The sequence below is a fragment of the Lagenorhynchus albirostris genome, chromosome 3 (genome assembly GCF_949774975.1).
Source record: "Lagenorhynchus albirostris chromosome 3, mLagAlb1.1, whole genome shotgun sequence".
Classification (NCBI taxonomy): domain Eukaryota; kingdom Metazoa; phylum Chordata; class Mammalia; order Artiodactyla; family Delphinidae; genus Lagenorhynchus; species Lagenorhynchus albirostris.
In genome coordinates this window covers 29,934,924-29,961,497 of record NC_083097.1, presented here as the reverse complement: position 1 = coordinate 29,961,497, position 26,574 = coordinate 29,934,924, and the positions used below count along the sequence as shown (strand labels likewise).

Below are 26,574 nucleotides of genomic sequence, written 5' to 3'. Positions count from 1 at the left end.
CAGAAGGAAAGTAGGGTGGCTGGGTAATCTGGCTGGTGCCACACAGGGGCAGGACACAAACCCAGATACAAGTGACCATGGAACTCATGCTCTCAATTAATTATCTTCCCCCCACTTATTGTGCCTTGAGAACACTGAACTTTTTGTAGTCATTAGATCTACCTCATGGAGTCTATGTAGACTCCAACACCTACTGTGTCCTTCTAGGCTGTCACCTTGGGCATCCTGGGGAGCAATTGTAAATGGAAGGAAAAGAAAAGAGGCAGAGAATGTTAGCTGGAAGGGTGAGGGGAAAAGGGCAGAGGGGTGGGCCCTAGAGGTTAGGGTCTGAGGGTGCTTTTCTTGAAACTTCCCTCAGAACCAAAAATCAATTCCACTTAATGACGCCAGCTCTCTTCCCACTGTCTGCACAGCTGCCCCACTCGCTGTTGGGATCAGATGGGAACATCTGCACTATATTATGCCATTGGAATGGGAAGACAAGAAGAAAGCCTGAGGCAGCCTGGGAGGCCCGCTGTTCGGTCCCAGCCGCCATGGGGATGTGTTGTGCAATTCAGAAATGGCTTTGCTGATTTATGTTGGCTTTGTAGACAACGGGTTTCCCAATCCCCGAATGGTTTTATAGAGCGAGAAGCGTAGCAGCCAGATGTGCCCCGAAGGCTGATAAGGGAGAGTGTGCATGGCGCCCGGGGCTTGGTGGCCAGATGATGGCAGGGATCAGGCAGGGAGGACAATTTAATTACAGGCCAAGCCTCCCCTCTTCATGGAGCCCTTTGGCAGGGGCGCCAGGCTGCCTGGTGCCCTAGGATGACAGAGGAGAGCCCCACGACAGCAAGCTGAATGCAGTCCGAGCGTACTCACAGGAACCAGTCCACTGCGATAATGAGCGTGATGTCGTCGGTGGGCAGGCCCACAGATGTCAGCACGATGACCATGGTCACCAGGCCCGCCTGAGGAATCCCAGCTGCCCCGATACTGGCAGCCGTGGCTGTGATACTGTTAGAGGAAGTCCCCAAACAGAAAACATTTGTTTAAATCTCCCGAGATAGAGAGCAGACCCTGTAAAACATGCACAGGGGCGATGTCTGACTTGCCAAGTTAACATAAGAGAACGTGCTTTAGAAAACTGTAAGTGAGATGGTGTAAAACCCATTGAGCTAATGATCATATTAACTAATATTTACCAAATGCCTATTACGTGCCTCCTGATTTGTTAAGCATGGATTACCTCATTTGTTTCTCACAACAACCCTTAGGAAGTTGGTCCTGTTCTTACAGCTGTTTCTAAATGAGGAAACTTGTGCCTATATACTTTTTCACGTACCTGGAAGTATTTTGCAAGGTCTAAAATACTGTACAGTTACAAAAACAATTTGTTTCTAATAATTCCCCTATCCAAGCAGAGGATTGTAAAGATACTGAACTTTACAGTATGGTTACTTTGGTCAGAAAAAAAATCAAATTTATTAATTCAAAAGCAAAATGATTTATGAACAAGATTCTGTAGCACTAGCAATATATATATATATATATATTTTTTTTACTAGCAATATTTTTTATGGAGGCAGTGTGAACCTCATTTGTAAGGCACATAACCTGTCTGGGACTCAGTTTGTTAAATATCTATTTGATAGGCTTACGTGAGAATGTGAAAATATTTTTTGAATAATAAAGTATTACCTAGATATAAAGTGGTATTCATAAAGTAATAAGTCTGTGGAAGAGACTTCATGGTTCCCCCGCATTGTTCCCCTTGTATAGTACTAGAATGTTTAGCTGGTGTATGGCCGCCCACAATGAAACTATATTTCCCAGCCTCCCTTGGAGCTTAAACTAAGTTCTGGCCAATAAGACATAGGTGAAAGTGATCAAGCAAATTGCAGGTTGTGTCATTCCTCCTCCTCCCACTGGCTAAAATTTGGAGGTGATGTTGAGCCATCCTGGACCACCTGGATGAGGGTGATACCCCGGGGATGATAGAACCACAAGTTTTGGTCCCTTACACTGTAGAACACCTACCAGCCTGGAGGGCTTTGTGGAGTGGAGCTGCTCCACATGAGAGAGAAGTACAGTTCTATCTTGTTGAAGTCACTATAATTGTTATTATTATTTTTAACTCTGACACACGCAACTGAAACTTTTTCATAACGCAGGGCTTTTCAACCAGTATGTCAAGGTATGCCCGAGAATAGGTTATAGTGAACTGAGATATTGAGCTCCCAGCCCCAGTTTAGCTAGACTGGGCCTGGGGCTCCCAGAACCTCCAGGTCCGTCACCTCTGGCCATGATCAGCCCCATCATTTTTATCCCAATGCATCCTACAACTATTATCATTTCCCAATAGTACAAAATATGTATACAGAGTCTGACATAAATTATTTCTAAATAAACACATATAGACATACACACACAAATGTGAGGGAACTGATAGAGATTTAAAAAGACTAAAGTGACATAAAAACCAAATACAAGCCGTAAACCTGGATTTGATCTTAGTCTGTGGAAAAAGCTATACAAGATATTTTGAAACAACTGGGGAAATTTGAATATAGGCTGGATATTCCAGAAGTGTTTTTAAGAATCTTACTATTGTGGTTATGTAGGAAACTATCTTTATTCTTAGGTGATGCATGCTGAACTATGTACAATGAAAGAAGCAAAAATGGCAAAACGTTAACAGTTGTTGGTTCTAGGTAGAAGATGTGTGTTGTAATATTCTTTAAACTTTCCTATGTATAAGATAATTTATAATAAAAATGTTGTGAAAAAACTAATTTATTTTGATTTCCAAATTGAATTGTTAATAATAATTAAAACACACACACACACACACACACACACACACACACACACACACACTAAAGAGCAGGGTCTGATCTGGATTGTGAGATTTTGTCTCCATTATACTCATTGGTCTGTTGTGCACGATGACTTTCATTAAGCAAAAAGAAGGGACGATATTCACATGTGCACATGGATAGGCCTGGACTGTCTCCAGAAGGATACAAAAGAAACCAGCAAGCAACAGTGGTTGCCCCTGGAGAAGGAAACTAAGAGATTAGTGGAAGGTAGGAGAGGGAAAATTACCTTTCACTAGACAGCTCAAATAATAGTTAAAAAATAGGGCTTCCCTGGTGGCGCAGTGGTTGAGAGTCCGCCTGCCGATGCAGGGGACACGGATTCGTGCCCCGGTCTGGGAAGATCCCACATGCCACGGAGCGGCTGGGCCCGTGAGCCATGGCCGCTGAGCCTGTGCGTCCGGAGCCTGTGCTCCGCAACGGAGGAGGCCACAACAGTGAGAGAGGCCCGTGTACCGCAAAAAAAAAAAAAAAAAAAAGTTAAAAAAATAGTTCACAAAAGGAAAATTCTCAACCTATTTGTCAGTGTGCTCTGTCATATATACTGCCTAAAAGTTAACCCAAGAGAAAATGTTAATCCAGTTTTTGAAATGTATTTTTATTTTCTAATTTTTTTCAATAAAAGCTAATGAATAATAAAAGCTAAAATTTCAATGCCTTTTATTGAAGTTTAACATTTTTTAAAAAGAGAAATATCCATACTATGTATTCTACAGATTTTAAAAAGAAAGAGCTGGATATGTTTATAGATGGTATACGGATGAGTAAATCAATCAAGTGGCAAGCAGTATGTATGGTATGATTCCATTAACCAAAAAAAAAAAAATGTGTGTATGTCTGTGCATTGGAAAAGGTCTTTGTACACCAAACAGTAACCCTGGTCACCTACAGAAAGATGAGGAGTCATGGTGGCAGACAAGTTTCACTTTTTACTTTATACATTTCTGTATTATTAGAAATTCATTATTAATAAATATGCACATCTGTAGTTTAAAAAAGTAAAAATCTCTAAATATCAAAAATAACACTGTTCCTATGAAGAGTCCCCTCTCCCAGTCTCTTCACTCAAGCCCTGATCACCGGCTCATCATTTAAAGTCGTTCTTAAGAAAAGGTCATATAGAATGTTCCTTGTACCTGATTGTAATAATCTGTCCAAAGTTCAGGTCGAAGTTGTTAACTTGAGCAATGAAAATGGCAGCCAAAGCCTCATAGAGGGCCGTCCCATCCATGTTAATGGTGGCCCCTACTGGGAGCACGAATCTGGTGACACGTTTGTCCACGCCATTGTTCTCTTCCAGGCACTTGAAGGTGATGGGTAGGGTGGCAGAGCTGAGCACAGTAAAACAGGACATGTCAGCTGACCATCCTGACAGTTCAGACTGTGCCTGTCCGTTTGGTATTTTGGACAGAGAGTTCCTTCCTTTCCCATATCCTAAGTGAAAGGGAACTAAGTCAGCACTAGTATAAATAGGGGAACAGGGCTAGGGACAGTGGGTCCCCTCACGGGGTCATTTGGCAGCTCCCCTGCTTCTGGAGTCCTCTGTGAGGCATCACTTGTGATTACTCCCCATCCCCCAACAAGAGCCTGTGCCAACGCTCGGCCATCTCTCCCTTAGGCAAATGGCAACTGGACGAGGAAGATGAGAACGGGCAGGAAAGGATAGCTGATTTCCATTTTGTCCCCTGAAAGGGTATATAGCCAGCTAGTCTTTGAATCCCAACTAGGTCTGACTAGCATTGGAGTCAAAAAGCCAATTCCTATGTCTGGACATTTAAAACCTGGAAAAACACACCCCCGCCCCTCAGTCTGAAGGTTCTGGTTCAAAGTAAAGTTTGAGATACATTTTCTGATAGAAATAAGCCACGGATGTATGCATACCTGGAGGAGGTTCCCAGAGCCGTGATGAGCGCTTGCAGCAACCCGCCGATGAAAACCCAGGGGTTTTTCCGTGTTACCAAGAAGTAGAGGAGGGGCAGGACAATGACCGCGTGGATGAGTAAGCCCACGATGACTGTCACTGTGTACATGGCAAGCTGCCCGCCAATGACTCCCATGTCTTCCATCTCAACAATTTTCCCTGCAATCAGGAAGAGGATGCCCAGAGGGGCGTACCTATGTAGAAGCAACACACGTACAGTTGGAAGTCTGATTTCCAACAAGCTATTCCACAGAAATTACCAAGTGATAAGAAAAAGTCAGAGAGTTGACTTCCAAACTTCTCTGCGCAGAATACTATGAGGACTTGCAGAAACTGTGAACTCCTTTCTTTTCTTTTTTAAAATATAAATTTAAATATAACTAGTGCATAATTAGGCTTTCCTCTCACTCAGAATTTCTCTAGGTCACAATTCTTTTTTTCTCCTAAACCAGAAAAAAAAGGCAGGTTCAGAGGTTTTGCTACTCACCTCTTTTTTTCCTAAATAACTGTCATTTCACCACACCTGGGTCACTTTGGGGGTCCTCAGATGCCACCATCCCCCCATCCTGCTGTCTCCTGCTCCCCTGCTAAGTACTCTGAACAGTCAGAATCCACCAAACCAATATCTGGACTTCTGGGAGCATTTCCCACGTCGGAGCCTGACTCCCAAGCTAAAGCAAGATGCACACGATGGCATTTCAGTGTTTTAGATTTGCGGACAGCTCTCTTAATCAAGGACAACTTTTATTAGTTTTTCCCATATTACACACTATGTACAGTATTACTTAGTATCAATCTTCTTTTATTTAAATAAATGTACTCTAAGAGGAAATTGTATGTTACAATGCAAATGAAAAACTAGCACCATTTGCCATAAGTAGAAGGCAATCATAAAATAAATTCAGAGCTATCAAAGTTAATAACATGCATGTTTGTACTACCACAATCAGGTTATGGGTGTTCTAGTTAAGTAATTATTACCCACAGGCTGCTACTGCCATTTGTGATCTTTCGCCTGTAGACTCGAAAGAATGAACAACGGAGACATGAAATGTCTTGTACACATTGAATCAAGGCCCCACTCTCTTTGTCCGATGTGTGCTGTAAACTACAACCCAACTCACATTACCCAAAACAGAGAAGCTGATCACCCTTCAGGAGAAGGGTCTGCTGGGAACTGTGGAGGACTTATTTCATATTGAAAAATACAATGGTTCTTTGAAAACTCCTTTAAAAACACAGGCCAGGAAATTATAAGAGTACCTGTTTTCAGAAATGTAATAACTCAATGCTGAATGTGCAGGCAAACGTACAGCTAGAAAAGCTACATGTGAGGTTCATTCAGCAGCCTTGAATAGGCTTCTTTCATAAAAGAGGTGAAAGGTGGAGGCATTTTAATAATATGAAGATAAATGTCCACTTTCAGCTCTGCCAAGATTTCCAAGGAGGGCCCCCAGCATTTCAATGGGGACTCCTGGGGAGACAACATTCTGATCATCTTTGTGCCCCCAACTTCATATCATTCTTGAACAAACTCCTGAAAAATGGATTTCTCTGGGCTTTGGGGGCAATAAAGACAAAGGATATTTTTAATCATGATGGTGAGAGCTTTTCTTAGAAATGGATGTTTTCCTGCCTCAGGTGCCAAGAGGGAGTCTGGATTTAAAACAAAGGAAAAAGGGAAAGCAACCCTCACAGGAGGCTTAAACCTATCACAGGGTTCTCTCCCTGCTGGGGAGAGTTTACTTTCCAAGGTCAATGTTCCTCTGTGGATTTAGTCTTTTCCTTTGTCTCCTGCTCTCAACTTTCTTTGAAGGAAGTTGTGTTATAAATTGTGGCTTGGCCTTCCATAATACTTCCCATGAGTCCTTCAGGCTTGACGCAGAGTGGCCATTTACACTTCTTTCTTAGGACTGAAATGGAGGAGAGCAGAGCTCGGTTTTTCTGATGGTCTAGGGGCTTTTCCCTCTCCTTGGAATGCTCTTCTCTCAGTACTTTGTATGGCTAGCTGATCACCCACCTCCTCAGAGGCCTTTCTGTCCCATCCAAGGCAAATTTTAAGCCTCTGCTCCAGTCACTTTTTATCACCTCACATCATATTATGTGAAAGAAAACCTCATGTTTTATTATTATTTTTTTCCATAGCACTCGTGACTAAAGCACATGGATGATTTGTTTGTTTGTTTAAGAATGTAAGATCCACACAAGGTCCTACTGTATAGCACAGGGAACTATATTCAATATCTTGTCATAAACTGTAGTGGAAAAGATTTTTAAAAAAGAGAATGTAAGATCCAGGACATCCTTGTCTGTCTTCTTCATTGCTATATCCATGGCACCTGGCATTAAATGCTTGGTATACAGGAGACAATCAATAGGAGAATGAATAACTAATTAGTTATCAAATGGAGGGATGAGGAATGGTATCCCATCAGTGCTGGAGTAAGGGAGTTGACACTTTTCAAAAACAAGGAAGCAAACTTATGCAGACAGGCTTGCAGATATGTTCAAGGCCACTACCAGCCCAGAAAGTTACTGATTTTCTTGTGCTTACCCGAATGAGATCATTGCAATTGGCCATCCTGCCTGGTGGCATCTTCCTCAGTACAGAACACAAGTTGATGGCAATAAGCATCTTCTAGATAGCATACATAGCAAATGGAAATACATACCACATTATCACCGCTACCAATCTCATGATGGCTTCGTTAAGAGAATCAAAGAACTCTCTCAGGGCCTGGCCCTGCTCCTTCATGTTTCCAATCACAAATCCGAAGCACATGGAGAAGACAACTAGTCCCAGGGCATTGACCCCATTCACAGACCCTGGCACTGGGACTAACTCCTCTGTGATCCTCGTCAGAGTCTCCATGGCCTCTGACACATTATTTATCACGGCACCCACAAGTGTTTCATTGGACTGGATGGGCACTTTAAAGCTTCTCTTCTCATAGTTGGTTTTAAACTTAAAAAGAAAAGGCACAACAGGGATTAAAGGTAATTTTTGCTTTCTTCTTTTGTACTTTTTGCTCGGATTTTCTATAATGATATACATTACCCCAAATTCAGAGAAAAGCTTTACACAAAGTATCTATCTACCCTGTCTGTCTGTCATCTAATCTATCTATTTATCTTCTATCTATTTACTTATCATCTATCTAATCTGTGACAAACCTCTACTACTTCCTCAGCACAGACAAACACACACACACACTCAAATACACAACAAACCATAATAGGAAAGAGGTTGAAGATGGAGTAAACAGATACAAGTGCTTCTGCTTTTTTCTGAAACCCTAATAAAATGACTATAAATTCAAATATTCACAATAATCCCTTTACCCTCTATGGGTTCATGTTAGGGGATCATGGACAAATCACCTAACATCCCCTTGCTCATATTCCACAGCTGTGAAACAGGGATAACTGTGCTGGTTCTACCTCACAGTGTTGTTGTAATGATCAAATTAAACAGAATATATGAGAACATCTGGTAAACTTTAAAGCACTATGCTAATGTTGGCTAGTGGCGCTCAATAACAAAGCCCTTCAGGGACTAGACTTAGTTGGAGACTTTGGTGAATATTAAACAATTTAACATCCCCAAAACAACATTCTTCAAAGTATTCCTGATAGTATTAGTTCTTAAGAATAGTTGGGTGAATAATAGTTGAGGATGACAACCCAGTTCTCAAGTCTATAGAAGAGTCTCCTCTTATTCAAGAGATGGTCTTTTCCCTATAGCTTCTGCATAGAGGCCCCAGACAGAAAGGGCTGAGTGTATTACTGTGGCTATTTGAAACAATTAAGCCCATCTCTCTATGATTTTTAACGAGAGCAGAATTTCTGGCCTTCACATTGATGGAGATAAAGCACCAGAGAGAGTAATAATCTACGGATGTTGACTGGATCTACAGTCTAGGTGAAGAAAGCACAGCTGTACACGAAGGGCTGGGCCATTTCTCTACAAAGAGTAAATGGGAGACTTTTTTGTCCAGTGGGAAAGCACTATTCCCAAACAAGGACATGGCCAGCTGTCAATACTGTAGACATATTCCCTAAACAATCAGTGGCACTGCCCGTAATTTTAACAAAGAAACTGACACCTTTTTGTCAGTCAGCTCTCAAATCTCTATTCTGCTGGGGTGCTTATGCATTTTATGGATTGTCTAGGGTGAATTTTCAATCCCAATTAGCCTTTCCTACACCTCCAACTCTTTCCCCTTAGACACAGTTTGCAGCCTACACAGAAATTGCAACCTCATTTGCATTCTGATCTAAGACAAATAGATCTGGGATGATACATTTGCTTCCCTTTCAAAATCCTGTAAATGCAATCCCAAACCAAATACAAGAAATCTTCCTGAGTCAGCACTTTTCCCAGCGTTGCTAGAAATCAGCATTTTTGATGTCACCTAGTACCAGCTGACTAACTGGAACAGTCAGCTCCGTGGTGCTGGGGTTGGCTGGCTGGGTTGAAAGGGGTTTATTATTTATGATTAGAGTTGTTTTGAATAAAGAGAGTTAGATTTTGCCCTCGCAGGCTTTTTTTGTTTTTTTTTAAATAAAGAAGGAATTCTGTTTGAATTTTGCAGTGCGCATATGCCTTACCTATTAAAAATGGTCAATACAAATTTTAAAAAGGGAAAAAAGCAAAGAGTGTAAAACCTGGTCCTCCATGAGTTCGGAGTTTGATTTTGTTTGTTTTACAGATCCCAAGCACAAGGGTTAGGGAATTACAACAAGGGTGAAGTGACACCGTCTGGAGAAATGTTCGGGAGCCATTATTTAACAACTAGAATGTCTAGTTGTTTCCCTTTTAATATCTTGGGCAACAAAGCTTTTTTGTTCAGGTGACGTTAGAATGAACTTTACTAATTTTATCCCCTAATAGTAAAATGTATTTGTGTCTTCAACACAGAGAGCCAAGAGTTGATTGGATTTGGGGCTAAAGGGAACTGGATTTCGCTATGGCCTCCTGCTAGGTGTCTCATCAGCCTGGATACCCCTTCCCAGGAAGCAGAACAGAATGCAGAAGCAGAAAGAGGATGGAATTTGAAATCAACACAATGAATTTGAATTCAGGTCTGCCATTTACTACCTGTGAAATCTCACACCTACTACATAACCTCTCTGAATTATCACAGATAAGTTGTCTCATCAACGAAATGAAGACAATGATACCCGTCATATTTATGTGAAGAGTAAATATAACATTAGTGCTTGGAAAAGAGGGGACATTCAATACATGATGGTGGCAGTGCTTTCTGATGTGGTTCCTCCTTTAGAATCTCGAAGGCCCTTAGTAGACTTTTAAAAAAACAACCCATTGATTTTTAAAATCAAACCCAGAAACTTGAATAATCTCCCTAATCTTTAAAGCAAGCTGTAAATATATCTTATACTGGAGTTTGCTTGCTTGGTGAGCTTTTGTTTATGGGCTATGGGGGAGAGGAGAGAGAGTCTCCTGATTAGCCTTCTTAATAATTAACAGAGACTTAATGAGTCATTTGTATGCAAGACATACAGTGTCTGGCAACTAATTAAGCCTTCAGTACAGGGAAGACCACCCCCCTCCTCTCCCAATTCCCCAGAAAACTCTAGTGCTTTCCATCCGCTTGGCAAGAGAAGTGTTTCTTACTACAGAGAAATGGGAAAAAATTAAATTAAATTAAAAAGAGAACCCTACTCTGTTTGGTACACCAAAGAGGAATTTTAAAGGTGAATTAGTAGCTGTGTTTACCTGTTTAAAGCAAGCTTCCACCAGATTTGGAGGGAACATATTCCTGCAAAGAAAATAATGGTCACTTGAAAAATTCCCAAATAATAAATGAGTTCCTTAAATACTTTTTCATTGTGTCTAAGGTAAAGATGGCACTGAAATAAGCAGCAAATGGAAAAAGAGAAAGATTTTGGTGGATCTTATGCAATGGGACATAGGTCATCCCTCAGTGTGGCCCATGTAGTTCAAGGAAGTCCCGAATTCAACTCATCTGTCCTCTTGTCAGACAATGGGATTTTTTATCCCAACATCAAAGCCTGCTCCTAGGAAAAATCCAAGCGAGAATGGAAATGCCTTTATCATAAGCATTCTGGTTAACTGAGGTATTATTCAATAATGGCCATTTTGGTATCATGCCATGTGTTTAAGGACCAAGTGCTCCGAATCAAATGTCACGGTTAGACTGTTCTCCACAGAGTCCTCCCAAAGGCTCTCTGGGGGATGAGATGTTGACTCTGAATTGCTAGAGCTTCTGAGGCTCTTTGGTGACCAACAGGGAGAGGGCCCACAAAATTTGAACTTGAGGCCCATGTGGCAGGGTTTGTTACTGCCTCAGTGCAGTGTTTGTGTTCATGGTGGGGAAGAAGTAAGAGGCAACACTCTCACTGGGGAATCTCTAGCCAGCTGTATGACCTTGGCTAAGTCATGGCACCCATGTAGGTCTCAGCTGACTCATCTGTTAAAGAGGAGATTGGATTAAACTATCACTAGGGCTCCAAGACTAAAGACTGCGGGAGAAGGAGACATGACCCAGGCAGCTGGAGAGTCTGAGATTCCAGCAGATGTATGTCATCAATCAGATTTTAGGGTTATAAACTCTGGTTTCTTCCTACTGCCTAGACCAGGGGTCCCCAGCCGCCGGGCTGTGGAGCAGGTGGTGAGCAGTGGGCCAGCCAGCAAAGCTTCACCTGCCGCTCGGCATCGCTCGCATTACCGCCTGACCATCCCCACTCCCCAGCCCCCGTCCGTGGAAAAATTGTCTTCCACGAAACTGGTCCCCGGTGCCAAAAAGTTGGGGATCTCTGGCCTAGACCATCCTGTTTCTTTGTCCTTCCCATCTATGCTCTATGGGTCTGTTTCTACAAACCCTGAGAGAAAAGTGAGTTTAGGAGATTCCAAGATAAATGCTCAAACCAGGTGTCTGGGTGGGGACCGGTTAGTCTTACACTTGTCACTGGGGCAAGGAGGGGCACAAACACGCCAGACAGAGAATGACAAGATCCCAATTCTTTAAATAAGGAGTAGAAATTATACAGAAAGAAAATATAATAAAGTACCCCTAATCCAAACTCCCTGAGGGTAAAGTTCCTGAAAAAAAATGGTGAAAAGCCTTAATTAATTGTACAAATTAAATAAAGTCATTATCATTGGGTGCCAGCTTGGTATGAAATAATTCAGACTGACTTGTTACCTTCGGATAATTGTGATTAACTCCCTGAAAAGGGCTTTCAGGGAGGTACCGTGGGGCTGCCTTGTGCTTACATACAGATGATACAAAGTCACTCATGGTCAGAATTGATAGGTGCTGCTGAAGAGACCCTTTGTTGCCCAAATCACTCTTGAATCTACCAGCCACAGACCCATTCCTTGAGATGGCACGTGAACTCAAGTCCCTAGGAGGAGGTTCTCTCAGATAGTCGGTGGGGAATCCTTTAGAGTAGGTATCTAGGATTGGTAAGCCAGTCTGCAAGTACGTTGTAGAGAAGGGAGGAAAGGGCTAGGTTTGGGGAGGACAGCCTGGGTGGGCTACTTGCTGGAGGAATGCTAAGCAGGTGGGGCACTGAGAGGTCCATGCTGGGATATCTTCCATTTGCCTTTCTCCATCCACTCTCCATCCTGCTCTGTGTCTGGGAGGCTGACCCCTCACCTTCTGGCTTCCTGTTGGGTTTGTCCAGTGTGAGGCGCTGACAGATCACAGGGCAGTGGGAGGAGAGAAGTGGATGTATATATTCTTCTGGCTCTCTCTCTGGCAGGTTGGGCAACAGCTTCCTCCCTCCAAATTAGAGCTGTAGCCCCTATACTGAGGGCCCTTTCCCTCAGGACACAGCCCGTCCTGACTTCCAGTAATGGCTCCCTTCCTTTCCTCAGAGCCACAGGTGGTAACAAAACAGCTTCTTATTGCTGTTAGTCCTCTAGTGTCTCACCATCACTTGTAGGTTCCCTTTACCCTGCCCACACCTTTGCAAACCCTGTTCAGTGATCCTTCTGGGCTTGCAATATGCTTCCTACGAGCAACTGACCGATGCAAAGGCAAGCGTGGAGAGAGAGCAGGCAGGGAGGTGCCAGGCTCAAACTTGGGCTTACTTCTCAGTTCTGTGTCCAACATATTCTATCCTCAAGTCTGTTTCAAGTATTAGATAAGCTAATTCGTAATCAGTGTACTGTTTGTGTATAAAACAATGCTAAAGAAGCCATCCTTTAGTCTTTTATTATTGATCTGCCAAATCCTTTCTTCACAAATAGTACAAAAGGAAAACCTTGGGACAGGTATGATCAGATGATCTCTAAAGTCCCTTCTGGAAATAAATTGTCGTGTACAATGGATGATGATACAGATCACAAGTTCCAAATGAGAAGAGTCCAATGAACAGGCTATACTTGAAAAAAAAGTAGCCTTAGAGAGGAAGACTTGAGAAAAGTAGGTCAAGAATTATTGAAAGGCATTATGTTAAGTGAGATAAATCAGACAGAGAGAGACAAATACTATATGATTATCACTTATATGTGGAATCTAAAAAATACAACCAATTAGTGATTATAACAAAAAAAGAAGCAGACTCACAGATATAGAGAACAAACTAGTGGTTACCAGTGGGGAGAGGGAAGGAGGGGCCCATATAGGGGTAGGGGAGTAAGACGTACAAACTATTAGGTATAAAATAAGCCACAAGGATATATTGTACAATGCAGGGAAGAAAGCCAATATTTTATAATAACTATAAATGGAAGATAACCTGTAAAAGCTGTGAATCACTATATTGTACACCCGTAACATATGCAATTGTACAGCAATATACTTCAGTAAAAAAGTCACACACACAAAAGAACTAGTAATATTGCAAGGTGAGCTGCACAGTTGAGAGGATGACTGAGTGCTCAGATTCCGAATCCTAAAAGCAGGGCTCTTAAATCCTTATCTTCTCCTTGCTCTTCTCACCTCTTTCACATGAGATCAGAAAACGGACACTTACTTCAATTTCTGTTAGAAAGAGGTAAAGATGTGACCTTCATTTCAAGCCCAGCGGGACTGGTTCAGTCAGATACCTCTTCTAGGGTTTGATCAGCTCCCCCAGTAAGAGGGGTTGGGTGGTCAAAATATACCCAAAAAGATGGGCTTGCAAGGACGTACCTGATCAGGTCCAGGAAGGCGTCTGCAGCTGTCACTTGTACAATTTTGCCTTCTCTGTGCATGTTTTCCTTTGTGCCCTTCCCAGGATGGATGATGATGACAATGATTATGCCAATCACCACGGCAATGATGGTCGTAGTCATGTAATAGACTACAGCTCGCATCCCCATCTTCCCTGACGCCTTACTATCTAGGGCCGCCATTCCTGGGGAAGGCAAACAGAAGGAGATTTTCAGCAAATCAGTTCAGGGAATTTTCCAGTGGAAGGCCACGGGAAGAGCATTTCCTTCACCACTCCCCTACCCTCTCCCACCCAGCAATGGGATTTTATACATGTTATGAGAACTTGGCACCAAATTTAATCAGGCCATCAACGAAAGGTGAAGGGAAAAAGCCATGGAATGGCTAGGCATCAGCTGTGTCAGCAAACACGTGATCACCTATTTTCTGCCCCAAGAATTGATATCATGTGGCTCTCTGATGGTTTGAAGGGGCAATCAAATTCTTTCCTAGGTTGCTACTAGTTGGGGAAGATGTGAGTGTTAATTAGTGAGTAGTGTGTGTGTGTGTGTGTGTGTGTGTGTGTGTGTGTGTGTGTGTGTGTGAAGAGATACCTTAAAAGATTTCTGGCAGAATAATCTAAGCATATCTCAAGTTCTGAGCACTGTGCAGACTCACACAGATTAACTGTCATTAAGTTCTTTTATAAGAATTATTATTTTATGTATGTACTTGGGAGTCTTTCTTTTGGGATGTATTTACGTAAAATTTCAGCTATTCTAATCACCTACTGATTTATCTTCAATTTACATTTAAAGTAGGCCAAAGTTCTCGAATAGCTTCTCTGTTGTTTCATTTTATCTCATCTCATCACAATTTTTAAAAAGAATCATGTTGGTGGGGTTCTTCTCATTTTTGCACTCTGTCTTCCTCCACCTTGTCCCATAGGCCTGGAGTATCTTATCTCATGTGAAACATTCTTTCCCTCATTTTTAGGTCATCTTCAAAATCTACCTCAGGCAAGGCATTATCCCCTGTGAGAGAGGAGGTATGACTTTGAAGGTTTCCCTAACTGCTCTAGCCAATGGAACACATCTCCATACCTCTTGGGATGGAAAAAATTGGAAATGACCCAAAACTCTCAAGAGATTAAGTCATCTTAATAATAATATGGGCTCTTCTGTTTCATTAACCATTTCCTCACTTCTCTTCCTTCTTCCTCCTCCCCAAATCCGCTAAAACACTAAAATCCAATTATAGCATCATCCAATTATAGTTAATCAAACTATTTTCCTTACTATTTAAAATCATGATTCTCTAAACGTATTAAAAGTTTATATTGTATTTCAGTGATCAGTATCAGATTCTAGTAGTGGTTCAACATGTAGGTAGTGACCCTGTTCATACCAATGTATTGATATTTAGAGTAAGGTAAAGTATTGAAAAAAATAGTGTCCATGATTGCCAGATACCTCGCTGGGTTTGCCCCCAAATCTTGATACAATGGTAATGAGCTCTATGGGAACTGAAGCCATGACCTTCAACTTATAATTTCATGTGTATTTGAATCATATCATTCATAATTTTCATAATAAGCACTTAGTACCTGCTACGTTCTTATTGGTAACAATTTATAAGGCAGATTAAAAAACAAATAAGTAACTTTCTAAGGTCTTAGTTAACACCAAGTAAAGTGAAGGGGGAACTTGAACCCAGATCTTGTGTAACTGAATTTAACGTGCTTTCTCCCCCTGAGAAAACCAACTACAGTCCCACAAACAAGGAGGCCAATTTTGACTTTAACGCATGAACTTAGCTTCTTTTATCCTTGCCCTGGGTTTCTTGAAACCCAGGATTAATACCCACTTATGGGGGAGGCTCCACTCCAACACTTCACCATCATTAAAAATGGGCTAATCTGTTCTCAGTCCAAGTGGTCCCATCCCCCCAGGTTCATTCTCAGGTCTCCATCATATCTCAAAACATCTTGGCTTTCCTGTGCTTGAAATCATTTCTCCCAGAAGGGGCCCACTCTCTTTCCCACCATTGCCTGAGCTTGTCACCACTGAAGCCTGCAATTCTTCGGTGGGCGAGTGGTGTGGGCACAAAAGGCCGGATATCTCTGCTAGGGGTACCAGGCGGCAGTATTTTCTTCCTCCGAGATGCTTTCTTTCCCTCTCGCCTTCTATTCTGTGGTGCTGTTCCGTTCTCTCGCCAACTCTTCTCTGCTGCTCCTGCCCACTATTCCCGACCTATAGCTATTCAGAGAGAGCGCTAAGTGGTCAAGGCAGAGCACTGGAAACCAACGTGGCAGACAAAGGAGGAGGCTTAAATCTCCCTCCCTCCCACCATGGGTGAGGGATGGGGAAAATTATACCAGAATCCACAGCTACAGGGCCATCGGCTCCAGGAAACAAAGTTTATAGGTATTTTTTTTTAAAGAAATAAAGTTTAAAAAAAATGAAAACCGATAAGAAAGTATTTTCTCCATATGCTCTAATTCTGAAATAGATGAAGACAAACATTGAGGCATTTTTTAGCAATGAGCCCAGGAGAATCAACAGTCAAATGAGAGGCCTCACCAACCTCTGCATATTGACCTTGTTCCTCTGAAAGAGGATAAAGCAGCAGCTCCGATCGTTTCAGCGGAAGAGGGAATGCGTGGGAGTATCTTCATTAACTGATTCTCCACGTAGGTCCTTCCCCTAAAAGGGGTCTGGTGTCCCACAGCGGGGCTGCCTGCCCACTTCTGCTCAGGGTACCCCAGCATCCCCTCTCCTCCTTCCAATTCTAACCACTCCCCTTTTCTCTGAGGCAGGCTTGTAAAACTAAAGGGACCACTAGAAGCAAAGCCACACACTGTCATCAGGGCAACAGCAGGATGGATGTGGACAATCTGTCACAACACCGGGCCTGAAAGAGAATAGCCTTGATGCTGGTGGAGTCAAGAAAATGGAGGAAGAGCTCTGGAAGGCGAAACTCCACATAAGCAAGCTGTCATTCTTCCTGTCTCTTACCCAGACTCTGTGACCATCTTCTTTCTCCAGCCTCCTGAAATTCCAGACAAAGCTCTACGCTAGAGATGACACGCGTCTGGGCACAAGGGTAAAGTACTAAATCACTTTGTAGAAAAGGGAACTCTGGTAGGAAGTGCCCTAAATGTTTGAGAAGGGAAAAGTTTGCATTGAGCCTTGTCACTTTAAAATACATGGAAGAGGGGCTTCCCTGGTGGCGCAGTGGTTGAGAGTCCACCTGCCGATGCAGGGGACACGGGTTTGTGCCCCGGTCTGGGAAGATCCCACATGCCGCGGAACGGCTGGGCCGGTGAGCCATGGCCGCTGAGCCTGTGAGTCTGGAGGCTGTGCTCTGCAACGGGAGAGGCCGCAACAGTGAGAGGCCCGTGTACCGAAAGAAAAAAAAAAAAAAAAAAAATATATATATATATATATAAGAAAAGGGCACTGTGGTGAGGGGGAAAGAGGTCCCTTGGGTATGTATGTACTTGCGGGAGTATGTTATGACAACTATGTGTTCATCTAAATACGTATTTGAGAAACACATTCCAGAGCAAGTAGTAAAGATAATGATCTTGACTGGTCCCTTTTGCTTCATTTGATCTGGGCTTAGCTAAACCAGCTCCATTCAAGACATCCTGACATCTTTATTATGAAAACAATCTGTCATCAGAATTGAGATCCTCTTGAAACTCAGAGAAATACTGTATTGTCTATTGCTACAAATTCTGTGAGAGTTCTTCCAATTACAATGACATGTTTGTAAGTTTATATGTTTTGTAAATATTCAGTTAACTTTTGTGCTGGTTCACTAACTCACCAAATTCGCCCTCTGATCAATGGCACATATTCATCTAATTTCATGATAACTGTATGTTGTAGATATTGTTGACACCATTTGAAAGGTAAAGAGACGAGGCCAGAGATGTTAAGTAACTTGCCCAGTGTTGCACAGCTAGTAAACAGCAGTGGTAGGATTCGTACCCACAATCTCAAGGGAGTACCCTTTCCACTATACCTCAATTCTGATGGACAAGCTAGGAGTCCCCCACATTTCACTTGCTTGTTATCCATGCTAACTTTCTTGCTTTTGAGTTCAATATTGAAATAAGCCACCTGACTGGAAGAAAATTTGACAAAGGGAGGTAACTGTGGAAAAACTCTGACCTTCCCCACCCTGAGGGGAAGTAACACTGGTCACTGGAAGGACTAGCCAGAGAGCTGATCAATCAGTTCAAATTCCTCTCTATTCCTAGAAAAACAGCCCAGAGCATGTTCTAATGGAGGGTGGAGGGTCATGGATATTTGCTGACTGTGGGCACATGGTCTTACTTTCTTTTCTAAAAATCAACCTGTCAATAACTGGTCATCAAGAAACTAATCCATCATTCATTCCTGAAAACCTATTATATGTTTACCAATGAGTATGGCATCTAAGAAAGATTGAACAAGACATTTTCTACAATGTAAAAGATTTAGACTTTTCTTCAAAATACCTGGGTATTTTAGGCAGCAGTCACTCTGAAGAGAGAGGAAAGGAAGAGAAGAGAGTTTCTTGATACAAATGGGTCAATATGCATTTACCTGATTATTTAGGCAATCAGTTCAGCACAACAGATGTGCACCAAGTTCACGTTGTTGGGGTGGGGTGGGGAGGGAGTGTTTCCTAAATATGTGTATAGAACTCTCTAAGTCTATTGTAAATTAGATTTCTTCTGGTATAATATTGGTATGACTTCTCAGATAAATGAAATATGTATTCAGTCAAGTATGAAAGGGTAACATCAATAATGTCAAGTTCCCAAGGCTCTATTATTTGCATGGATTTTATTCTCCCATCAGCTAAAAATCTGTCTTATACATTAATGTGTCTCAGTCTATTCCCCCAATAACTCCTATTTCTGGTTTGAAATGTGAAATCTAAAGAAGAAGCGGTCTGTTATGAATTGTCTTTCTACTCATCCTCGTGGTGTTTCATTGTTCTTCCAGGGCCACTGGATCAGCCTAGAGAGGACGGAAAAGGGGGGATGGCAACAGCTGATTCAAGAATATTGTTCTGTCTCAGTTGTTATTTTATTTTACATATACTCCTTCTCCACCATGGGCTTCTCAAACACTCATCTAATGAAAGCCGCCTGTTCTCAACCCTCCTAGAATTTCAAGATGGGCAAACTTACAAGGAAATCAAGGATGAGCTCTAGTATGTACCGTATTCATTTGAATAAAAGGTAATGATTTTTTTAAATAAGAAAGTTAAGCTCTAGAAATACAATATACTTCATATTTACAGACTGAAGAATGAGCTCTTGTGTCCTAAAGCAGCTGCCCATTTCTGGAGCAAGGGCACACTGGAACCCTCAGCAATGGACAGTGAACAGGAGAGCCACAAAGCTCCGAGGAAAGGCGGTGAGGGGGAGGGAGTGAGTGTGAAACAAATGACTTTAAATCTCTGTCTAAAACTATGCGAAGGTTTTTTTCACTGAAATATTGTCTCTGGCTTCTTTATAGACTAGATTGGAAAAAAAAAAGTTCTATGATTCTAGGGGTTCTGGAACAGAAGGCAAATCTTTAAAAGTTAGGTTAGAAACAGTATCATAAGGGGCTTCCCTGGTGGTGCAGTGGTTAAGAATCCTCCTACCAATGCAGGGGACACGAGTTTGAGCCCTGGTCCAGGAAGATCCCACATGCCGCGGAGCAACTAAGCCTGTGCACCACAACTACTGAGCCTGTGCTGTAGAGCCCATGAGCCACAACTACCGAGCCCGTGTGCTGCAACTATTGAAGCCCATGTGCCTAGAGCCCGTGCTCCGCAACAAGAGAAGCCACCGCCATGAGAAGCCTGCTCACCGCAACGAAGGGTAGCCCCTGCTCGCCGCAACTAGAGAAAGCCCGTGTGCAGCAACAAAAACCCAATGCGCCCAAAAAATAAAATAAATTAAATAAATAAATTTAAAAAAAACACAAAAAAGAAAGAATTCTTAAAAAAAAAACTATCATAATTTTGCATCACAATGAATACGCTGGTTATAACCTCAGAATTTCATCAAAGAGACAATATTTCAAACTACTTGAGGCCAACCTCAGGCATTTTTAGAAGCACATTCTTCTTCTTTTTTTTTTTTAAAATCTGGCTCTTTAATTAATTAATTAATTTATTTATTTTTGGCTGTGTTGAGTCTTCGTTTCTGTGTGAGGGCTTTCTCTAGTTGTGGCAAGCGAGGGCCACTCTTCAACGCGGTGTGCGGGCCTCTCACTATCGCGGCCTCTCTTGTTGCGGAGCACAGGCTCCAGACGCGCAGGCTCAGTAGTTGTGGCTCACGGGCCTAGTTGCTCCACGGCATGTGGGATCTTCCCAGACCAGGGCTCGAACCCGTGTGCCCTGAATTAGCAGGCAGATTCTCAACCACTGTGCCACCAGGGAAGCCCCATAGAAGCACATTCTTCTTAAAAAATGGTGGTGCAGTGATTAAGAGTTCCGGCCCTGAAGTTAGAATACCTGGATTCCACTTCTAGCTCTGGTAGCACGTGACCTCTGTAAGCCTCAGTTTCCTCATCTGTAGAATGGGAATAAGGAAAGCTCTCTCACAGGGTTTTCATGACATTAAAGGGACTTCTGTACAGAAAGCACTTAGCATAGTGCTTGGCACATAGTAAGCATTCAAGAAACGTTAGCTGTTATTATTATTAATTAATCAGATAAATAATAAGCTACTCTCTAAGTGTTATTTGACCTGTCTGAGCCTCCATTTCACCTAGGCAAGAAGATAATAATACCCACATTGCAAGTGTAGGGAAAACTTACGTAAAGAATCTGTACAAAATAGGTCCTTGATAAATGTTAGTTATGATTATTATATGACTCCCTCTACTAGAATTTTAGTGCCAAGAGAGCAGAACCATATGTCTTATTCATTGATGTAGCCTCCTTGCCCCAAACAGTGTCTGCACAGGAAGGCGCCCAGTAAATGTTTGTTGAATAGTCATTCTTACCACCACTGCGGCTGTTATGCCCAAAGGAGGCCACACACTTTTTAAAAAAGCATTTAGATTAGGCTCCTGTTCAAATGACGAGCACTAAAGTTGCTCTTGTTTAAAGCACTCTGCAATGCGGACTCACCAATTTTCATTGCTCTTCCCGCCAATTAATCCAAAATAGTGAGGTTCCTTCTATCTTGAAGAAGGAGAGACAGACCTTGTGGGGAGCGACCCGGTATCACCTGGGGCTTTATCTCCAGAGCTGGGAGGTCATCAGAGCAGGGCAGGAGGGGCGGGAGGCTGGTACAGCTCCATGCAGAGAAGGGACTGGATGAGGGCGTGGGGTCTAACACGTGCTTAAGTGGGTCACGGCTAGTATTTTTATCCATTAATGAAAGAGGATAGAAAACAATAGAGTGCATACATGGGGTAAAGGTATTGTTTTGTGAAACTTTTTTCAGCTCTGTGTGTGTATGTCCGTGTGTAGCCAGGTCACAGTGTAAAATACGTTTGTGGGTTCTGGTAAAAAAAAAAAAAAAAAAAAAGAAAAAAAGGTTTGCAAACACTGGTATCTACCCCCTTTCAGTTAATAGTAGAGGGTTTAACAAGGAGCCACGAGCTATGGGCTTCCCTTCCTCTCACCTTGCTTCTGATGCCCTCGGGCTGCCCACCCACCATACCCAAGACCTCATCCCATCTCGCTAGCGGGGACCTAGGACAGGACGGTGCTGATTTCTGGAATCTGGTCAACTCATTTGAACAGAAATTCTACAGACATTGAAACAAGGGAAAAAGTTTTAGAAAAGGTTTGTTTCGTGGAATATTGAGCAAAGAAAATTCTTTTACTTTAATTCGTGATTCTTTTAATCAGTGATTCTTAGTGAAGAGGGTTAAACCATCTCCACAAAGAGCTGAGAATGATTTTGTGGAATTCACAGTCAATTAAATCACAAGTATTCTCACATGGGTTTTCACCCTGGCCAACTTTTCCTTCCCGTTATGGCTGTTCACAGTCTCACAGAACTTGGCATTTCATTCACCTATAACACCACTTAGTTTTATGAAGTTATACTGCATGAGAACGACAAGGAAGCTTCCTTACAAATTTACCACTTGTGATGGCATTTGTCAGGCAAGTTGATTTTTTAACTTGACCCTTACAACTTGTCAATGAGTCTTGTTTTGAGCTCTAGTGTGCATTAGTAGAATGCAGTGTGGAAAGGTAAAAGGGAAACTTCCTCTTTCAAAAGAGTGTTAAATAGAAAAGCTAGCAGAGCAGACACTAGTATCATTGGCAGAAAAAGTCCTATCATAAATCACCTTTTATTCTCAGTCTGGTAGGACCGAGCAAACTATCCCTTTTCCCTGGCCATAGACATCCTTGAAAATGAACTTTCACAGAAGGAAGCAGTGAGGGGAAGCAGAGGCCCAGCTTCAACGGCTGCTACCTCTCATGTCCAAGAGCTTCTGGGTCCTTCCCCTTAACCTTTGGCGGGGGGTGGGCAGGGAGGGGGACTGCTTCTCCGGGGTACCAGCTGGTGAAGTCCTCTGAGTGGTCAAGCTTTGCTCTTCTCTACACTGGCCTTAACCATCCAATAGCCTCATCACAGCCTGACACAGCCCTGCCATGAATGGTTCCAGTAACGCGGGAACCTACCGCATCGACCCCCTCTCTCTCTCAGCAAGGTCTCAGGAAACTCTCAGAAGGGCCAGCTCTGAGTTTCACGTCTCACAGCCCATCGCTGCTGGCGCGAGCCCCACGGAGAGGTGACCGTTCACCCCACACACTAGCCCATCCTTCGCTCACGGTATTGGAATGTGCCACACAATATGCTTTTTTTGAAGAGGAAGCAGGGAGTCGTTCATCTTCTTTATGTGCGCTAAGCAGAGCAAGAGGGAGAGGCGAGTGGGACCCACGATGAGCTGGGGAGTAGTGATTAGTAACAGCTGACAGCCTCAGACCGAGACCCTTTCTTTGGTTACCTCATTGTGTAGCAGCTGAGCACAAAGGAATGACTGTCTTCTCGCCAAGACTTAGAAACCCAGGACCACAGAAAATAGCAGCTCAAAGAAAAAGCGTGGGTTGGGTGGTTAGGGCAAGGGCCGATCAGACAACTCTTGGTTATACCTGTGAAGCCTGGCTTTGAAAAGAGACCCCTGTGATGTGGAAAGTCATACCCACAGGCAGTGGACCTTCAACCAGCCCCCGCCAGGAGCGCTGATGTGAATGGGGAAAGTAGGTGACTTCACTCACAACAGAAAGAGCACGCAGAGAGCAGCAAATTGCTCTGGTTTAATGAGAGGAAGTTCTTTGAGGGCCAGAGCTCCAGCCCCCTCTGCCTTTGCAAAAGAATCACGATTTACAACCAACCACCGGATGAGTTGTTTGCGATTTCCGTAACAGCCCTCTTTACTTGGGGTTGTCTAACGTGCCACGGAAAGGGCCTTTATGTTCTGGGCCTCGTGCAACTTTCTTAAGAAGGTGGTGATCAAAACAGCACATTTTCTAAAACAGCTAGTGGGAAGCAGCCGCATAGCACAGGGAGATCAACCCTAGAGGGGTGCGATAGGGAGGGTGGGAGGGAGACACAAGAGGGAGGGGATATGGGGATACATGTATGCATATCTGATTTACTTTGTTATACAGCAAAAACTAACACACCATCATAATGCAATTATACTCCAATAAAGATGTTAAAAAAAAAAAAAGCACATTTCTAGCTGGCAGGATGCTGAATGGGACTGAGTTCTACCACTGGGCCAGACTTGTCCCAAGTTAATCAAAGGGCATCATGAGTTGACTGCAGAACATGTCAGACTCAAGGGGTGCTCTATTCTTCCCATGGAAGGCCTGTCCCTTGCAGGAAAAAAAGGAATTGAAAGCCTCATAGAAACTGAAAGCGACATATGGACATTAAAACCCAAATCCATCTGGCCCAGATTCCCAGAACAGTTGAAGCAGGAGTGTGACTCCAGGCCTTGAGGAGGCTGGGAAGCAGCAGAGATTCCTGGGGCCAAAAGTGTTGTACAAACTATGCGCCCCAAGGTCCACCCCACCCCTCCGATTCCTTGCCATCAAAAGATTCTGCAACCATAACCCAACCTGAAAACTCTGCAATGAACTGAGGTTAAGTTCTGTTGCCTGAAACTGAAATTAAGATATTTTTAAAAGGTACATTTCTTAAGAAAAAAAAAAGGAAGAAATAGTTGAGAGTAAAACATGTTCACCTCAGCTATTTTCTGAATTAAATCCAGAATATAGAATCTTATATACTACATAAAAGAATAAATTTAAAAAAATTCAAGTCCACATAGTATGAGTGTGTTTCGTGGTTGGTAATTGCAATCATCGTTGCTTCTGTTGTGGTCATCCATTTACAATGCTTGGTGTCAGTTTATTTATCTCTTGTAAAAATAAAATACAGTGTGTGTGAGTGAAAAAAAAAAAAATTCAAGTCCATGTTTCGACCAGTTAAGAGAGTGTACAGAATTAAGTCTTTGGGGATAGAGTTGGGCTTGAGGAGAAGAGGATGCTAGTGGAGATAAGAGAGTTGAGGAATGACAGATAAGAAATGGGAGAGAGAAAAGAGAAGAAGGAAAGGGAGACTTAAAGCAGAGGCGTATGGGATGGGGAAACAGTTCAGAAGGTGATTTTATCTCAGTCAGCATATTTCTTGGTACGGCCAACACACCTCCTTTCAGTTCTGATTAGTTTGCTCAGCACTTAAAAGTTCATCAATTGTTCTTATCTAATCTATAAAGGAATAGTTGCACCCAGGGAGTGGGAGATTATGCCCCCAACTACCTGACCCTAACAATAAAGCAGTATCACTTCGCAGAGTGAAAAAGACCGTGAACTCTAGAGTTGGTTGGCTTCCCTCATCTCTGCCTTACATAAGTCAGAGAACATTCCCTCCTTGGAACAGGAAAAGCTGCATTTTTGCCCCCAGGGCCAAGGGCGACAATGGAATTGAATTATTCCTGATATATTCCGCTAGAAGTGGTGCAACACTTTACAGCTTTTTTCCTTCTACACAAAGAAGTTAGTTTTGCAGCATCAGTTTCATATTTTGATGTTTTTTTCCATGGGGTATTTAGGAATTCCAAAAAATTCTCCGAAGAAAACTACAGGCAGCCCCTTATATCGAATTTCGCTTATCTTGAGTAGACTTCAAGGAGCTGGAGGATGTCAAAGAAAAGATGTGGAAATGACATTTGGTTGATTTTGAGACTGACGGTGCATGCGTTGGATTGGTAATATTATTCTTTAACTTGGGATTTAGGGAGAGGGTGGGTAACCATACAGTCACCAGTGTTTGGAAAAAAACACAACTAGTGGATGGGCACATTGGAGTAAAATTTGGTAACACAGAATGGCAAAGAGAGAGGGGGAGGGAGAGAGAGAGAGAATATGAACTGGGGACATTGTCTTTAACAAGGAATACGGGATAAAAGATTTATAAATAAGGTAAAGAAAAGCAGGTACAAAACATTGATTTCAAATGACTAATTCAAATGACTATGACTGCCCCATCACAAATAATGGAAAGTGGCAGTAAGGAAGTGAAGTTATATTAAGGGTAACTTACTTCTTTTGAAAGTGGCTATACTAATTGCTTTCATAGTTAAAAATTTCTCACTTACGTGTTCACTCACATTTCATTAAGGACCTTCTCAATGCTCTGGCCAAAGACATGATCATTAAGGCCCTCATGTATTTAGTAAGAAGTAAGACTTAAAAATATATTATTGTGAGACAGCCCTGAACAAATGAAATGCATAAAATTATCCAGCAGAATGATTTGAGATGGAATTGGGAGGAAAATAGGGAAATTTTTGGCATATCCTGGAAGGAAATGATTGTAATAAACTGAAAGGTTTGCTTGATTTGAATCCTGGCTCCCTTACTTATTAGCTTGTGACTGGTCAAGATATGCAACCTCTCTGTGTCTCAGTAAATGAGGGATAATAATAGGATTTACTTCATAAGATTGTTCTGAGAATTAAATAAATTCAGCATGTGATGCCTTAGAACAACATCTGGCACATATCTTAGCCATGATATGGTCATTTTTTTTTGTTTTTAAAAAATATTTTAGGTCTGAAAGACTCCTTGGAACACTACTGTAAAATGTGAGATCTCAGTAAGTAAAATTAGACCTTATATTTCTAGGCACATGCTAAGTGCTTTATCTGATTTAATCCTCTCACATGACTTGCGTGGTCGGGACTTAACAATGGTCAATAACCATTTACAGATTGGGAAACGGGGAGGTGACACCACGTGCTCAGATCACACAGCTAGTAAGCGGCTATTGTTGGCATTTCAACTCAAATCTTTCTACCCCCAGAACTGCCCCGGAGATTCTTTGTAAAATAAAGTCTTCTCTGCACTGGACTTGTATCAATTGTTGATTTGCATTTGATTCGTCTAATGGGGAATTCTGACAAAAATCTGTTAAATTCGTATTTGAAAGGATGCCTTACATCATAGTAAAAAAGTCTTGGTGCACGTGCTGCAAAGTAAAGCAGTGATGATGAGTGGCTACTGTCAAAGCAGTGGGCAGCCTGCATTAGAATTAGTCCAATACCTTGTTGAACTGGAGAGTCATAACATGCCAGCTTTATTCAGAAGTTGATATACTAACAGATATCCTAAATCAAAGAGAAAAAAG

The 26,574-nt window shown here is 42.3% G+C and overlaps 1 protein-coding gene across 1 annotated transcript in view; it reads right to left on the bottom strand.

Moving 5' to 3' along the window:
• The window catches only part of SLC1A3 (solute carrier family 1 member 3), a 74,585-nt gene that overhangs the window by 3,291 nt on the left and 44,720 nt on the right, over positions 1–26,574 (bottom strand). The window contains exons 4-9 of the mRNA XM_060146030.1: positions 13,911–14,115; positions 10,523–10,565; positions 7,452–7,744; positions 4,740–4,973; positions 3,995–4,189; positions 862–996 (exon numbers count right to left, since the gene is read on the bottom strand). Coding sequence (XP_060002013.1) covers positions 862–996; positions 3,995–4,189; positions 4,740–4,973; positions 7,452–7,744; positions 10,523–10,565; positions 13,911–14,115 — 1,105 coding nt within the window. The remainder of the gene's footprint in view (positions 1–861; positions 997–3,994; positions 4,190–4,739; positions 4,974–7,451; positions 7,745–10,522; positions 10,566–13,910; positions 14,116–26,574) is intronic.